Source organism: Antennarius striatus, chromosome 23 (assembly GCF_040054535.1).
Source record: "Antennarius striatus isolate MH-2024 chromosome 23, ASM4005453v1, whole genome shotgun sequence".
Classification (NCBI taxonomy): Eukaryota; Metazoa; Chordata; class Actinopteri; order Lophiiformes; family Antennariidae; genus Antennarius; species Antennarius striatus.
In genome coordinates, this window is record NC_090798.1 from 8,368,895 (window position 1) to 8,385,544 (window position 16,650).

At 42.7% G+C, this 16,650-nt stretch overlaps 1 protein-coding gene across 4 annotated transcripts; it reads right to left on the reverse strand.

The window, feature by feature from the left end:
• Positions 1-1,285: 1,285 nt before the first annotated feature.
• Positions 1,286-15,601, reverse strand: dok1b (docking protein 1b). 4 transcript variants are annotated; one of them, XM_068307636.1, is made up of 7 exons: positions 15,255-15,601; positions 5,196-5,307; positions 4,915-5,082; positions 4,043-4,366; positions 3,511-3,607; positions 3,230-3,402; positions 1,286-2,660 (listed from the first exon to the last, which is right to left on the reverse strand). In XM_068307636.1, the coding sequence occupies exons 4-7, from the start codon at positions 4,169-4,171 to the stop codon at positions 1,296-1,298; spliced, it is 1,764 nt and encodes a 587-aa protein (XP_068163737.1). In that variant the 5' UTR covers positions 4,172-4,366; positions 4,915-5,082; positions 5,196-5,307; positions 15,255-15,601; the 3' UTR covers positions 1,286-1,295. The 4 variants fall into 4 exon arrangements, with proteins under 4 accessions (XP_068163737.1, XP_068163736.1, XP_068163735.1 ...); XM_068307635.1 differs by having other exon boundaries at positions 4,915-5,307; XM_068307634.1 differs by lacking the exons at positions 4,915-5,082; positions 5,196-5,307.
• Positions 15,602-16,650: the final 1,049 nt, after the last annotated feature.

A 16,650-nucleotide genomic window follows, 5' to 3' on the forward strand; every position in this document is an offset into this window, starting at 1 on the left:
TAAATTCAAATACAGGGCATGATTTTAAATTTCAGAGCAAATCTTTTATTAGTCACGTTTACAGACAGCACAGCTGTTTCTGGCACACACACAGACACATTGCAGGGAATGATTTGTTTATATATTTAGTCTGAATATAGAAGTAAAAGGCTTAAATATGTTGTGCAGGAAATGGTCTCTGGAGTTCAGAGGTCACATGAGGAACATGTGACCCCTTCATGGCCCACTGACAATTGACCCAAATTGTTCCGTCAAGCTTCCTTCAAAACAGGAGCATCAGTGTTTTCCTTCAGTTCGTCCAAATTCATTCACACATCACATTCTAGTTCCCTGGGCTAATAATGTAAATTTCCCTCATTGTTTCCCAGTAATTACCTGGACTGCAGGCCGCTGCCCACCGAACACACACTCCAACATTCCGGACTAAATCGGAGACATGGAGGCACTGAAGTTACTCACTGGCTCAAACAACTGTCACATTATGACAGCTAACATCCTCCTACTGCCTTATTGGAAACATAATGTGACATAATTGTATCTTAAAGCTTAAAATGTTTGACATCAGAGTTAGGAAAATTGTATTTCCCACTGTCATGCATGATTGTTTTTTATTTTATTGGCATTTCAAATTTATGCTGTACCAGTTCTTTGTTGTAATTAAGTTAAACACTAATGTCTGTTTCTTCTACCGTCTTTATTGACTTTTTCGTCAGCATTAAAATCTATACAACCAGCTGTATTTATAATTAAAATGGACAAAGTTCTTCATCAATCTAGTCCCTTGATGTCGCTATAAAAGTGCTCCAAACTGACACAATTCACTTTAAAATATACAAACCTGTCAAACAGTTAAGTCCTCGCTGTCTCATTCTCTCATATCACAGAGGCACACAAAGCAAAAGTGCAAAAACATGTTTCCCAGTCATTTCATCATCACTGCTGGCATTTTAGGAGAGACGAGCCAAAACCAAAAGGTTTTGTGGGTGTTCAAGTTAAGTGGCTGGTTCCAACCACACTGTGGGTTGGTACTCCAATTGTGGGTTTGACCATGCAAACACTCACTTTCTCAAACACACACACACCCACAGACACACAGGGTGGTCAGACATTTGTTGTTGCACTTCATTCTACAAAATTAAGACGTATGGTGGTTTTCTAGAATGAATCGGCTTCTTGAATAATTATTCCAGACGGCAGATGGAAGAAATGAGCTTTGTCCTTTCAAAAACTGAAAGAATTTAAAACATTCGGGAAGAGTTTTCTTTATTTCAGTCCCTTTACAAAATTGAAAAAAGTCAAATATCTCCCAGGTTGTCGTAGATGATATCCGGTGATCTCAGCGGCCGGTGCTGGTTGTACCACAAATTAGCAGATGGAGGTTTTTGTTTATACACTTTGCTGTACAGATCTCTGCTCCCTCCTCCCCCCCAAACATTGTTGTTGTTGTTCACATTACTACTAGAACCTTCGTGTTTCCCAGGGGGCAGCGGCATCGGCTCCTTCCGAACAAAAGCGCCCCTGACCGGCTTGGGAGCGGTGACGGGTTTGGGCCACCTCGGAGCTGGAGGTTGTGGCGTTCCACGGCCTTGTCTCGTCTGAGGAGGGGAGTGTCTGTGGGGCTGTGACAGCTTTCCGTGGGAGGGGGCACTGTAATTTCCCTCATGTCCTGAAGGGGCTCTCACTTCTTCCTGTCTCCTCTGACTCTGGGGCTCCAACCGGGCCTCGTCGTAAATACTCATCCCTAAACTTGCGGATATGGTAACTTTGGAACAACCTTCTGGTTCGTCATATATGTGCTCCAGCGGAGGAGCAGGAGGTGGTGACGCCCTTTCTGCTTGACCTCCTGTGGGGGGCTGCCTGGTACCTCGTCCTCCCCCCGCAGCTCCGTTTAGACTCAACACATTTGTTTTCTGGTTCAGCTCCAGGCTGATCTGGTCGTACACATGTGAGTACAGGTCTGGCGGTTTCCTGTGGTTGCTGCCTCCATGGTGATGCTGATCCCCTTGGCCGCCACATACCTCATCTGCCATTGGTCGAAGACGTGAGGTGAGCACTGGAAGGGTGGACGGACTGCTGGTTTGGCTTTGACCCTTGATGGTGTCCACCGGGTCAGAGTAGAGGCAGTCCGAGGTCATGGGCAAGCGGACTGAATCCGCTGGCTCTGAATAAAGACCCATGTGTTCGTCATCTGAAACAGTTTTTGCCACCACTTGCCCCCTGGGAGTCCTTGGAGGAGTCCCCCCTCCTCCCAAAGCACCCAATATGGCTGGTGGCTCTGGTAAAGTCCTCCCTTTGTGTCCTACTGCTCCTTGACCCCTTCCTCCTCCATCTCCGACCTCTCTTTTTCCCAGCACACCATCAGCAGAGCCCGGCTTGCTGCCGCCCGAATCGCCATCTGCCTCCTTGCTGCTGCAGCTGCTGCTGCTATCTGCAGTCGCTGGAGTCGCACTGAGGATGATGTTGCGAAGGCTCTGCAGGGATGAGGGGCAATCTGGATCAAAGTTGATGGGGCAGCTAAGGTGGCGCTCCTCAGCCAGAACCTTCTGCGACTGAATAGCTTGGTCTACCAGTGAGAAGATTTCATTGCCTTGCTTCGTGTCAAAGGTGAAATTACCAGGACCTGAGTCACAGCGCCGACCCGCCTCAAATGAAAACATCATCTAGAGAATGGAAGAAAGGGGAAATGTTTGTTTGGGTTCCAAAGTGTGTGTGACTAAAATTTAGAAAGATTTGTCTCAATTAAAATAAGACTGAAGTAATCAAAGAAGTCCTTGTACTTCTTTCTGATTCATTCTTTTCCTAGCATCAGGAGACAACTGAATTTTGGAAGATTTCTTTGTACTGTTTTACTATAATTTGTTCTTTCCTAACCTGCTTTCACTTTCATAAAAGAAATAACCTAGACATACAGATCACATCCTCTTAACTTTGTCATTTACCCCATCAAAATTAAAGCAGACCTTTTAAAAGCCAAGGTTGTTTTTCTCTAGCAAGCAAGGCCTCTTAAAAACAACCACAGCTTGCAGAGCTAAATAAGGCAAGGCTCTGACCACACACACACACACACACACACACACATCTGCTTAAAACATTATTTGCACTTCTATTTTATGATCAATTTACATCGGCCCGCTCTAAATTTAACACACCAAACTCCCTCTGTCTGAACTTGTCAGGTGTGTTCAATCTCAAAAGAGAGTTCTATCTCCACATGAGCCCAGGAACCCACCCGGTCTCGCCCGTATCTCCTCAGCAGCTTGTAGGGCCACACCAGGACATCCTTCTTGGTCTTTGGCTCCTTCAAGATTAAGACATCACTTTCCGCTTTAAGCCAGTAGCCGCCCACCAGCCCACAGCGGTCTGACGCTTCAGTGCGCTGAACGATCACCCAAAACTCGTTCACTGCAGGACAGAAGAGGTGGACTTAACTTCTGATCCAGATGACTCTATGCTGCAGGGTTTTTTGTCTTGAGATTGAATCTTTTGAAAGACTAGACTGTTTGTTCCTACCCTCCTCTCTGGAATAGTAGATGAGGTTTTCAGACATCTGCAGGTCTTGCAGTGCTCCGTTAGACACCGTGGCAGTGCTGCTGCTACCGCTTCCTCCCTGCCAACACACAGACATGCCAACAGGCAACATGCTTGTGAAAAGGTGTTCCTTTTGGAAATGGCCTCTATTTTCCTTTCCCAAATATGTGACATTTTTTGTTTTTAATACGTGTGTTTTAATGTACCCAGCAGAGACTTCCCAGGAGCATGTGGGAAAGTTTGGAAAGCTCACGGTAAACACAACCGAAAGAATGACACTGCAATCAAAGTTAAGATCAAAATTTGAAGCAACAGTCTTCTTCAATCTTTTTTTTTCAACATGTATTCATAATTTTAATAATATGTGAGCAAAAGAAAAAATACACGAGAAAGAAAGGAAGCTTGAACTTTAAGAAGGAACACATCCACCCACGTCTCAGCCACTCACTCGTTCTAAAATGTACGCTATGAAGGCAGTGGTCACATTTGAACTGAAAGTTCAACCTGAATGTACCTGGAATGCGATGTCACACATGGTGTCCATCCACTCCTTAGCGGCGTTCTTCTCAGCAGCAAACACGTGTGTTTTGTCGTTTGTCTCCACGTGAAATGCTGCCATGTTTTCTTTGGGACAGTTCTCCATCAGTGACGGCAGGATGGAAATACACTCGGACAAGCGGATGATCTTCTTGTCCAGCTTCCTGGTTTTCTCACTGGACCCGCTTCCTGAACCTCCACCAGCCCCACCTCCTCCACCCGAGGGTGAGTCGAAGAACTCCAGACGGGCGATGCCATTCTGGCTGGCTGGGTAGAGGACAAACCAGTTCTTTTTCCATTTCTAATAAGTGGCAAAAGAGGAAAAGTCAGAAAGGGGAAAAGATTCAAATCAAAAATAGAGCCATAGAAATTAATATTTTACGGCTGAACATATATAGATCCAGATTATATGATTGCCGTAGCATCTTTCAGCTGTTCTGGGACGTAAAAGTTATAGTTCACTCAATGTAAACCTCGTTTTCAGCCACAGGCGGCAGCTTTCAGCAGAAAGATCTGAAAGTACCAAGAAAACTTTCTGCTATGTACCAAACAACAGGCAGAGTCTAACTGCTGGAACCACTAAAAAGCTTTTAAAATCAAATGATATGGAGCATCCAAAAATCCAAAAGGATTATTTCACTTATTGCATTTTGCAGAACATGTCTGTATTTACATCGGTCTTTTGATTAAACAACTATTTTCAAATGAAACACACAGACCGCAGAGGACGAAGGACAAAGGTCAGATTTCCCCACAGATTATCAAAGTGATGAAGAGCAAAATGCAGAATGTAAGCGTTTCAGACGTGATGCAGTGATGTTTCCTGGTTCTTCCATTCAGCGTTGCTACCTGAGATATGTCAGAGGTGGGTGATGATCGTTTGTTTTCCTCTATCAATCAGCAGCAGATGCAAGGCGTTAGTCAACGCCTTTCCCTGAAGTCAGTGGTGCCACTGACCTCATCGCAGTTTTATTTTAGTAAGTACAGTATGTACAATACAAGGTATGTATGCCAGCTCTGAGGAAAAGGTAGATCCACAAAAACAGATGTGAACACAAATTACTGAGAAATTACAAGGAAATCATATTAAAAAGAAAATTCTAAGTGATTTAGATAAAAAGATGAGCTACTGTTGGATCTTGAGTTCAGGATGTTGAATTCCTGGAAGTGTTTTTTTTCTTTTCGGATGTTGTTGTTGATGTTCCAACACTGATGAAAGTAAAATCTGTTGTAATAACATGTCTGGAAAGAAGAAAATAAACTGAAATAAATAAACTGAATTTCCAGTATAGACACTCTCAATCTAGATCTACATCTACTGGAGTTTCAAAAAAATGGAAAATCACATGTAAAAAATCAGTTTGAAAAGTTTTTAAAAAAGAGGGTCAAATTCAAACAGCTTCAGTGCTTATTCAACTTTTTCACCTATGAGTACAACTATTATTCATTTTTCAACACAAAATATCAATAAATTTATGGTAGAAAAGTCATAAAACACTTGACATAGATTTTTTCATGTTAGTCGGGTCAGTGGGTAACAGGTGCATCATCTCTGTGAGGAAACAACAGAGAACAATGGAGCTTTTCCTCCGCAGGGACACGTGGTTGGACATGACAACACAACATTTAGTATCTCACAATAACACTAAGACTACAAATGTGTGTGAACAACGACAACACGATGACACATCCGCATGTGAGATGGTATGTAGTCACTGCAGAAAGAAAAGTGTGTAAGAAAACACCAGTTTGGGAAGTCCCTGACATCCCTTGTGTCCTCTGGAAGTATTTGTACTTTTCACTGTGTGTGTGTGTGTGTGTGTGTGTGTGTGTGTGTGTGTGTGTGTGTGTGTGTGTGTGTGTGTGTGTGTGTGTGTGTGTGTGTGTGTGTGTGTGTGTGTGTGTGTGTGTGTGTGTGTGTGTGTGTGTGTGTGTGTGTGTGTGTGTGTGTGTGTGTGTGTGTGTGTGTTTTCTGACATTCACTTGTTGGGGCCAAAGCTTCCTGCAGAGAGCTGATACTTGCCTCCCCTGGTTCATGGCTGGTGAGGCACTGACTTCATCATAATCAGATGAAGATGTTTACAAACGTATGAACCTACAGTGTAACTTATTCACCATTTAATAAGCAACAGTGAGTGGGGTTATCTTTTCATAGCATAATTATTCACACAAACTGTAACACACAAATAAGCCCATTTGATTAAAAAAAACTTGTTATGTTGTTACCTACAGGTTTTTTTATATGTTATGTTTACTTATAAATGAAGTCCATTCACAGCTCCTTCTGAAGAAAATTATTTTTTTAAATTTAGTTGAGATATGTAATCCTCCATATTTATAGTAAGGCAAGCAGAAAACATTTGACTCGCAGCATTTGACTTGCTGACTAAGATTGTAGTTAGCTGTCACTTCTTCTACAGCCCAGGAAGAGCAATCCTCGGTCGAATCCCTGGGATCACCAGCGCCCCCTATCATGAGGTACGAGAACTGCGTCCCTTACTTCGTGCCTTTTCCCAGCGGTTTCAGGACCGCTCAACTCAAGGAAGACGTTACACACAGTTGTTGACAAAAAAATCTATCAATCAAGTTTTATATTGCGCTTAATCATGGCAACAGACATTTCAAAGCGCTTTAACAGACAGAAAAACCCTACTGAACCCTCCAGAGCTAGCATAAGTGACAGTGGCGAGGAAAAACTCCCTCAGTGAGGTAGAACCTCTGGGCAGGACCCAGACTCTTTTGGGCAGCCATCCGCCTTGACAAATTGGGTGGAAAAGAAATAAAATGAAGATTAGGACAGGGTGAGGGAAAGAGAGACAGAGAGAGTGGCAGATAGGCCACATAGAATCCGTGTCTTTATGGTTATAGTTAGGCGATTTGATGCAGGCGTTGAAGTGGGGACAGGAAAGTCATGCTGCGTTCATCGGCTCCTGGGATGCTGCCTTCAATACATGTTCCCCATCAAACGCATGCATATACTGTATATATTTGTTAGTGTGTACAGGCCCCTGTAATACACCAAACACACACAAGGTGGCCTGTAAGTATGCAAAGGGAGGTAGAGTGGCAGGCAGCTCCTTCTTGGTGCGCCCAAAATGAGCAACTTGTGAGAGGGACGGCGCTTTGCTGTCAGCTGACTCTCCGGGTGTTTTTTGGCCTAGAGCGGGAATCGGACCGCCGATCTGAGAACATTGGACGACCTGCTCTACCGCCTGCTCTACCACTGAGCCACTGCCGCACCGTATAGCATGCCAGAATAGCTAGCCCAGCCATTGCGCAATCCAGGGTGAGGCTCGGCTGGCTGGTGCCTCAATGCCGGTCTCTTCTCAGTATTTCAGCGGTAAATGTGAAAATTCAGCAATTTTGAGTAAAAATAATGTGAAACAGAAACATACAGAAAATAACTATATAATACACATCACAGGATAAATATAATCATAATAAAGAGGTGGCAGTAGAGTTTCTGACTTGGTTATTCAACAGGATCTTAGACAGTGAGAAGATGCCTGAGGAAGGGAGAAGTGTGCTGGTGCCCATTTTTAAGAACAAGGGAGATGTGCAGAGTTGCAGCAACTACAGAGAAATAAAGCTAATGAGCCATACAATGAAGTTATGGGAAAGATTAGTTGAAGCTAGACTAAGGGCAGAAGTGAGCATTTGTGAGCAGCAGTATGGTTTCATGCCAAAAAAAGAGTACTACAGATGCAGTATTTGCTTTGAGGATGTTGATAGAGAAGTACAGAGAAGGCCAGAGGGAGCTGCAATGTGTTTTTGTAGATCTGGAGAAAGCTTATGACAGGGTGCCCAGAGAGGAACTGTGGTATTGTATGAGGAAGTCTGGAGTGACAGAGAAGTATGTTAGAGTGGTGCAGGACATGTATGAGGAATGTAAGACAGTGGTGAGGTGTGCTGTAGGTGTGACAGAGGAGTTCAAGATGGAGGTGGGACTACATCAGGGATCAGCTCTGAGCCCCTTCTTGTTCGCTATGGTGATGGACAGGCTGACAGACGAGGTTAGACAGGAATCTCCATGGACTATGATGTTTGCAGATGACATTGTGATCTGTAGTGAGAGCAGGGAACAGGTGGAGGAGAAGCTAGAGAGGTAGAGGTTTGTCCAAAGGAGAGGAATGAAGGTTAGCCGCAGTAAGACAGTACAAGTGTGTAAATGACAGGGACCCAAGTGGAAGAGTGAGGTTACAGGGAGAAGAGATCAAGAAGGTGGAGGATTTCAAGTACTGAGGATCAACAGTCCAGAGCAATGGAGAGTGTGGGAAAGAGGTGAAGAAGTGTACAGGCAGGATGGTACAGGTGGAGAAAAGTGTCAGGTGTGATGTGTGATAGAAGAGTTTCAGCTAAAATGAAAAGTGTACAAAACTGTGGTGAGACCAGCGATGTTGTTTGGTCCAGAGACAGTAATTTTTAGTAATCCCCGAAGTGAGGCCGTGCCTCACCTGCCTCAACTGCACGTCACTGATTCAGTGCCTTTTATAAATAATATGACGTACACATAACGGTTTAAGAGGCCGAAATCAGCATGGCCAGTGCTTCTTACATTTTTTAAATAAAAGAACAAACAACCATTTTTGGGGACAAGTGATTGTATTTGTTCATTTAAGAGCGGTGTCATGTCATAGCAGTCATTTCGAATCTGAAACTGAATTCATTTTTTTGCTTACTTTTCTTTCTGTATCTATCAGCATTTCCGGTGTCGGGAAACACTTCTAAGTAAAATTCCCATAATGATAATATGAATGTCAGTGGCAGAAAAAATAATATAAAAGAAGAGAAGTTGCAATATCACAATAGACGAACACTAAAGTAATGAGAAATACATGTAGAATAATGGCCTTGGGTGGTTATTTATCGTTCATTCATTTATTGATTCCTGCTTCATTTGCTGTCGTGGGTCACAGGGGGTTGATTATTGTTATACAGAATATTTGAACAGTAAATTTTAGTGTCTTTCCACATTTGCATTGACCTGAACAGTGGATGACACCAACAGAACAAGTTGATTCTGTGCTACATTTTTTCATTGAGCTTTTGAGACGATAAATGATAATAAATGCACACAACGTCACCAACTTTCCTGTGATGTTGGGAATTCTTTTGTCTTGCTGCTTTCAGCTTTGCCTCAGACCTTATCTCCTTGTTGTAATAAGCAGACGCATACCAAGAAGGACGAATGAAAACATTCCTCCATTGAAGGCATGGAAGGAGTGTTGTAGAGTCAGACAAATCGAGCCAGAGAGTGACAGTGAATGTGAGCACAACAGAGGAAAAGTTCAGCCATCAATAGAGCAGAAGCTGCTGCTAGTCATGTCAAAAACAAATCTCATCTTGTGTCTCCCAACTGCTGGAAAAGGGAACAGGACTGTCCCAGAAGTCTCTGAAACAACTGCAACAGAACTGTCAGCAGTGGAAATACAACATCTTGAGATAAAGATGAACTGGATTGAAATAAGAACAGTTGCAACAGCTTTCAGTAGAGTTCACGTTATTCTCTCTGCCATGAATCATAAACATGAGAGAACATAAGAGCCATGCAAGTCACTGCAGATATGGATGAATGTCTGCATGATGGCCACGTACAAATATAGATATATAACTACAGATATATGAATATCAATATACTGCACAACCAGATATTTAACCTCCAGCTGCAACTGTGTTGACTTGTGTCATGAAGATTTGAATAAATAAATGATCCAATAACATAAAGGCTCGAGGCTTCATCAGCTTCTACTCTCAAGACAGGAAATGTGTGGGATCATTATTACCCAGGATTCACTTTGCTTTCTTCATTCTGCATCCAGATGTTTCAAAGTGTGTGTCTGCATGGTGGTATGTGTGCATCTGTTTGTATTGTTTTTATGGTTTCCTTCGGTACATCACTAACGTTCCGATGATTAGGAACGCGGTTTGCCTCATACAAATATGTTATTACGCAGTCAGGGTGTGAAGCATTAATATTTGCTGCAGTATGCAGTGTGTGTGTGTGTGTGTGTGTGTGTGTGTGTGTGTGTGTGTGTGTGTGTGTGTGTGTGTGTGTGTGTGTGTGTGTGTGTGTGTGTGTGTGTGTGTGTGTGTGTGTGTGTGTGTGTTACTCCATATAAGGCAACAGACCGTTATCAGTCACCATGACACTGAGTGGAAATTATGCAAAAAGGATCATGACACAGAAACTTCCTCAATGCTGTCCTGCCTGTTTAATCTTTGTGAGTTGTGTATCACCAGTGACACACAATCATTTTACCCTGGACTTGAAAATGCAACAACTTGATGATTTCTTTCTGTGTCATGAAATCTTACTTAATGCGTCATGAAGGCAAAAAAACAATTGTATATTTTTGGGGGTTTTAGGGATTAAAAAATGCTTTATCTTTGTAAAAATAATAAATTATTTACAAATGTGAAGTAGTTCTAAGACAGCTTTACATGGCGGACCTCAGGATGTCACGGAAAATGGGAAATTTTCAAGTTTTCTTTTCACATCAAGCAGCAAAAGTTGTAACACGACGCAGCGTGTTCCTTTCCCTTACTTCATGGTGTTCTGTAACGTAACAGTTGCACATGGACACTTTGCAATGTCTATTGCAAAATTTAGAATTTGAACATTCATTTGCAATTTTTCTCATGAGAAGACTTTGGACCGTGTTCCTGTTTTAATATGGTGCACTAGCCAGTACATAAATATATTAATGTTAGCTGAGTGTGGTTCACTGCTGAGTGTGGTTCACTGCTTTCCTTTCAGGGGTTGCCACAGCAAATCAATTTCCTCCATCTAACCCTGTCTTCTGCATCTTCCTCTCTCACACCAACTACCTTCATGTCCTCTTTCACTACATCAATAAACCTCCTGTTTGGTCTTTCTCTAGGCCTCCTGCCTGGCAGTTTAAAACTCCTTCTATCAATACATTCACTATCTCTCCTCTGGACATGACCAAACCATCTCAGTCAGGCCTTTCTGACTCTGATGTACTCATTCCTGATCCTATCCTTCCTGGTCACTCCCAAAGAGAACCTCAGCATCTTCATCTCTGCTACCTCCAGTCCTGTCTCCTGTCTTTTCCTCAGTGACACTGTCTAGACCAAACAGCATCACTGGTCTCACCAAAGTTTTGAATATCTTTCCTTTAATTTTAGCTGGAACTCTTCTGTCACATATCACACCTGACACTTTTCTCCACCTGTTCCATCCTGCCTGTTAACGCTTTTTCCACACTCTCCATTGCTCTGGACTGTTCCACCGGGACTCTTCCATTTGGGTCCTTCTCCTTCATACACATGTACTCTGTCTTCCTGTGGCTAACCTTCATTCTTTCTTTTCAGGACAGGAGAAGAATGCTTCTCCTCCCCCTTTTCCCTGCTCTCACTACAGATCACAATGTCATCTGCAAACATCATAGTCCATGGAGATTCCTGTCCAACTCCGTCAGCCTGTCCATCACCACAGCGAACAAGAAGGGGCTCAGAGCTGATCCCTGATGCAGTCCCACCTCCACCTTGAACTCCTCTGTCACACCTACAGCACACCTCACCACTGTCTTACAGTCCTCATACATGTCCTGCACTGCTCTAACATACTTCTCTGCCACTCCAGACTTCCTCATACAATACCACAGTTCCTCTCTCGGCACCCTGTTATAAGCTTTCTCCAGATCTACAAAAACACAATGCAGCTCCGTCTGACCTTCTCTGTACTTTTCTATCAACATCCTCAACTGCATCTGTAGTACTTTTTTTTGGCATGAAACCATACTGCTGTTCACAAATGCTCACTTCTGCCCTTAGTCTAGCTTCAACTACTCTTTCCCGTAACTTCATTGTATGACTCATTAGCTTTATTTCTCTGTAGTTGCCACAACTCTGCACGTCTTAAAAATGGGCCTCCTCTATTCCTCAGGCATCTTCTCATTGTCTTAGATCCTGTTGAACAACCCAGTCACAAATTCTACTGCCACCTCTCCTAGACACTTCCATATCTCCACAGGTATGTCATCAGGACCGAGTGCCTTTCCACTCTTCATCCTCGTCAATGCCATCCTCACCTCATCCTGACTAATCTTTACTACTTCCTGGTCCACAACAGTCACCTCTTCTAGTCTTTGCTCTCTCTCATTTTCCTCATTTATCAACTCTTCAAATTACTCTTCCCATCTTTCCATCTCACTACGGGCCCCTGGTAATAGACTTCCATCCCTATCCTTAATCACCCTAACCTGCTGAAAGTCCTTCCCATCTCTGTCTCTCTGTCTTACCAACCTTTATAGATCAGTCTCCCCCTCCTTACTATCCAACCACCACTACTTTGCAGTCACTGATCTCCTTCAGATTAGAAGAAGAAGAAGTATACTTTATTAATCCCCGCATGAAAATTACATAATCGCTCAGGTATTTACATGTTTTTTGTGTTAGTTTTAACGGTCAGTGTATACACAGGCCCCCTGAAACACAGTACACAAGGGGGCCTGTAAGCATGCAGTTAGTACACACATCAAACTACACACATCGGGAGGCAGAGTGATGGGCAGCGACTTCCGGAAGGCGCTCCAATTGAGCAGCTTGAAGTGGGGAAGGCACCTTGCTCAAGGGCGCCTCGGCAGTGGCTGAACGGTGAGCTGACACCTCCCACCGTCAGCTCACACTCCGGTGATAACATGGCGGGAGCGGGATTCGATCCACCGATTGCTGGGGCGATCTGTCTACAAGACATCTGCTCTACTGCTGAGCCACTGCCATCTACACAAGATGTCCACTTACTACAAGATTGACTACAAGACTACAAGATGTAGTCTACCTGTAGTCTACGACACTGTGTGCTCCTAGTCTTATAGGGCACTGTACTGTATGTTCCTGTCTCTTCTGGAAGTAAGTATTCACTATAGCCATTTCCATCCTTTTGGCAAAGTCAACCACCTTCTGTCCTTCTGCATTCCTCTCCTGGATACCAAACCTGCCAATCATCTCCTCATCACCTCTGTTTCCTGCACCAACATATCCATTGAAGTCTGCACCAATTACAACTCTCTCACTTTTAGGTATGCTCTGCATGACTTCATGAAAGTCCAACCAGAATTTCTCCTTCTCCTCCAGCTCACATCCTACCTGTGGAGCATACCCACTAACAACATTGAACATCACACCTTCTTTTTCTAGCTTCAGACTCATCACTCTATCTGACACTCTTTTTACCTCCAGGACATTCCTAACAAACTCCTCCTTCAAGATAACTCCTACTCCATTTCTCTTCCTATCTACACCATGATAGAATAACTTGAACCCTGCACCTAAACTTCTAGCCTTGCTACCTTTCCACCTGGTCTCCTGGACACACAGTATGTCTACCCCACTCCTCTGCATCATGTCAACCAACTCTCTACCTTTTCCTGTCATAGTTCCAACATTCAACATCCCTACTCTCAGTCCTATACTCTTGGCGTTCCTCTTCTCTCTCTTCCTATGAACACACTTTCTTCCTCTCCTTACCAACAGTAGTCCAATTTCCACCGACACCCTGTAGGTGAACAGCATCGATGGCGGTCGTTGTTAACCCGGTCCTCGACCGCTCCGCTATGGAAGTCATAGATTTGATTCGCATGTTTGGCAAAAATTCCTGCCCTTCCTGACACAACCCTCTGTATTTACCTGGGCTTGGGACTGGCACAATAAGACACTGGCTTGTGCCCTCTTGCCGCTACTATTACTTTACACATCATAAACAGGATCAGAACCTGAACTAGAGCTGGGTCAGACCTGGCTACTCAACTAATAAGTCACATTTTCCAATTGTGCACATGGAAACTAGCTTGTGTGTCCGTGTGTGTGCATTCACTGACAGACCTATTGATTACATAATTATACCTCATGCCAATTTTAACATTTTTACATTCAGCCTACATCCAGCTTCCTGAATCTTTACTTGTTTTTTATCCACTGCTATTCTCTTTCCTGCAAAGACATGTATTTGAAAATGTGGCGATAGATACACACACACACACACACACACACACACACACACACAGAGGCAGTGGTGGTGGTGATCCCAGGGTAGGACACAGAGCCAAAACATTTGGCTGATTTGTGTCATATGACCAGAGAAAGACAGACAAAGAGCGTCTTACAAGTGAGAAAGACTAAATGAGTTCCCATCCAGCGAGGCTCTGAAACCAAAGGCAGGGTTGTGTCGAGGCCAGAGTTGGAGCAGACACACACACACACATGTGCACACACAGGTGACAGTTGTGTCCACACACACGACTCAGCCCGTGACTGTTGGCAGCTCCACAGCGATGTGGAGAGTCTGACTAACTCCGTGAACCCAACTTTGTCCAGTTTGGTTTCTGGTACTTTCACATATACTTGAGTGTTAACACACATACATCAGCCCATAAACACACTGCACACACAGACAAATCGCCATATCAAACCAAGGCCAGATAAGTCAAACTGTGATAACTTCTCTCCATCTGCACTTCGATTCCCTTTGAAGACACCAGCGACGACAACTCAAATATTCAGCTTTATTGTCATTATTTTTCAACTATTTCATTAATTTATTGTGCTTATTTTTTACACATGTGCACACATGTGATGTTGTGCTGCATTAGTGCACATTTCATGTTTTCCAGGTAAAACAAGTGAATCTGATTCACTTCTTTAAAGCAGGATCATCGTCCACTGGTTTGTTCTTCTTACTTTCCAGTGCTTACTTTCAGTAAACCAGTGATCTGGTTGCATAACTTTAAAACATTCAAGTGCAAATTAGCACCAGACCGCTTTCAGATTAGAAAAAAAAAAAGATTCAAACACAGATGACGTTGTTATGATGCAAAAATCTATCAACTAGCTTTAGAACCTGCATTAAATTATGGAACATTTCCAGTTCTCTTCATATCATAAAAAAATGTCCTACGAACCCTGCTGTTAGGAGTATTTACAATGTCTGTATTTTTACTGATTTATTTGAACTGACCCAACAGGTTTGGGTTGCCTCGTAAAGTGAAACATCATTAAATCACGATGACATGGATTTATTTCTATTTATGTTGTTGTCCACTGTTTTTTATGAATATTTGAGCTGAGACCTCACACAGATTCGTGCCTTCTATGTATTTATATTTCATTACATTTCTATTGTGTTGTTGCACAAACTTTTGTGAGTCATTACTAACTAGTAATCTTACCTTTCCAAACTTCTGGTGCTGCACGTACAGCTGTCCCTCCTTAACGTGGGTGTCCATGCCCCAAACGCTCCAGGGCCACCCTTCCTCCAGGAAGCTGAGGTCTGACTTCAACTTGACGAAGGAATATCAATTATTTGGGGTTACTTTTCCTCTGTTCCCCCAACAACTTCCCCCTTCTGTCTCTCTCTTCCGCTTTCCTTCCGTGGAGACACATTAATTGTTCGCCTCGCGTTCACTTCGGGGTCGCTGTGGAATAAATAGATCCAGAAAAGTCTCAGGGTGGTCCGGACTAACTTATAAATGTCCAAGTATTGTCGCTGCGTCTGTTCTGCCTCTCAGTCCTCCTGTCGGGCTGGACCCTGAAAAGGTACCTGCTGGAGATAACAGGAGCTTCCGCTTAGGTCCTTCACAATAAAAGTCTGGTAAAAAAAAAAGACATCTCCTTACTGATCTTCCTGTTATAAACCTGTAGTATTATATGGTATGTATTATTTAGATATTACTAGGTTTTAAGTAATTTTTTGTAATGAGTGCTTTTTAAGATAGGACAAGACAAATAAAAAAATATTTTTATAAAAGGTCCCCTGCAGAAGTTAAATACTGTACTCCGAAGTGCCATCTGAAACCCAGACAGGAAGCTATTAAAACCTAATTACAGTATCAATTTAAAGTTTTGACTCAATAAGTGTCAATATTTCTTATGGTGTTTAGATTCACAGTATAGTCAAAAATTAGGTGGGTAGGTCTTTATTTTTATTTATTTATCTTGAGGCTTGATATGTCAAAGGACATTCCTCAAAATTTAGTTTCAAGACCTAAATTGTTTGAACATGCACAGTATTTTATGCCATTATAGAAGACATGTCTAGATGAATTACAATCTCCTCAAAATATCAGATTGACATTAAATGAATAATACGCCCTTCATGATACCTAGCCATGTTTCACTAGAATGGACAAGTTCATCTGAAAGGCGGTGATAAATTAAATATTCACTCTGTTTTGAAAGAGGTACTGTACTGTGTATCACGCAATGATTATTATTGCAATGAGACATATCAGGTCTATTTATGAAACCTCATTCATGTACAGCTCAACAGTGACATAAAAAAATGTAAATAATTGATACAATTAAAGTTTGTAGTGTTACTGAGCTTACAAAGTTCTGAAATGAAAATAAACCCCGTCATAAAGGACTTCTTTTTTTCCTTTCGACTTTTCCCTTCAGTGGTCACCACAGCAAATCAATTGCCTCCATGTAACCCTGTCTTCTGCATCCTCTTCTCTCCAACAAACTACCTTCATGTCCTCTTTCACTACATCCATAAACCTCCTCTTTGGTCTTTCTCTATGCCTCCTGCCCAGCAGTTCAAAACTCAGCATCCTTCTATCAATA

What these genes read in the sequence shown, in the direction of transcription:
- dok1b (XM_068307634.1), bottom strand. Translation starts at nt 15,311, where the DNA reads ATGGACACCCACGTTAAGGAGGGACAGCTGTACGTGCAGCACCAGAAG. An exon ending in TGTGTGACATCGCATTCCAG is followed by an intron (nt 3,608 to 4,042) that starts GTACATTCAGGT and finishes GTGTGTTGGCAG; the next exon opens with GGAGGAAGCGGTAGCAGCAG. An exon ending in GGAGATACGGGCGAGACCGG is followed by an intron (nt 2,661 to 3,229) that starts GTGGGTTCCTGG and finishes TCCATTCTCTAG; the next exon opens with ATGATGTTTTCATTTGAGGC.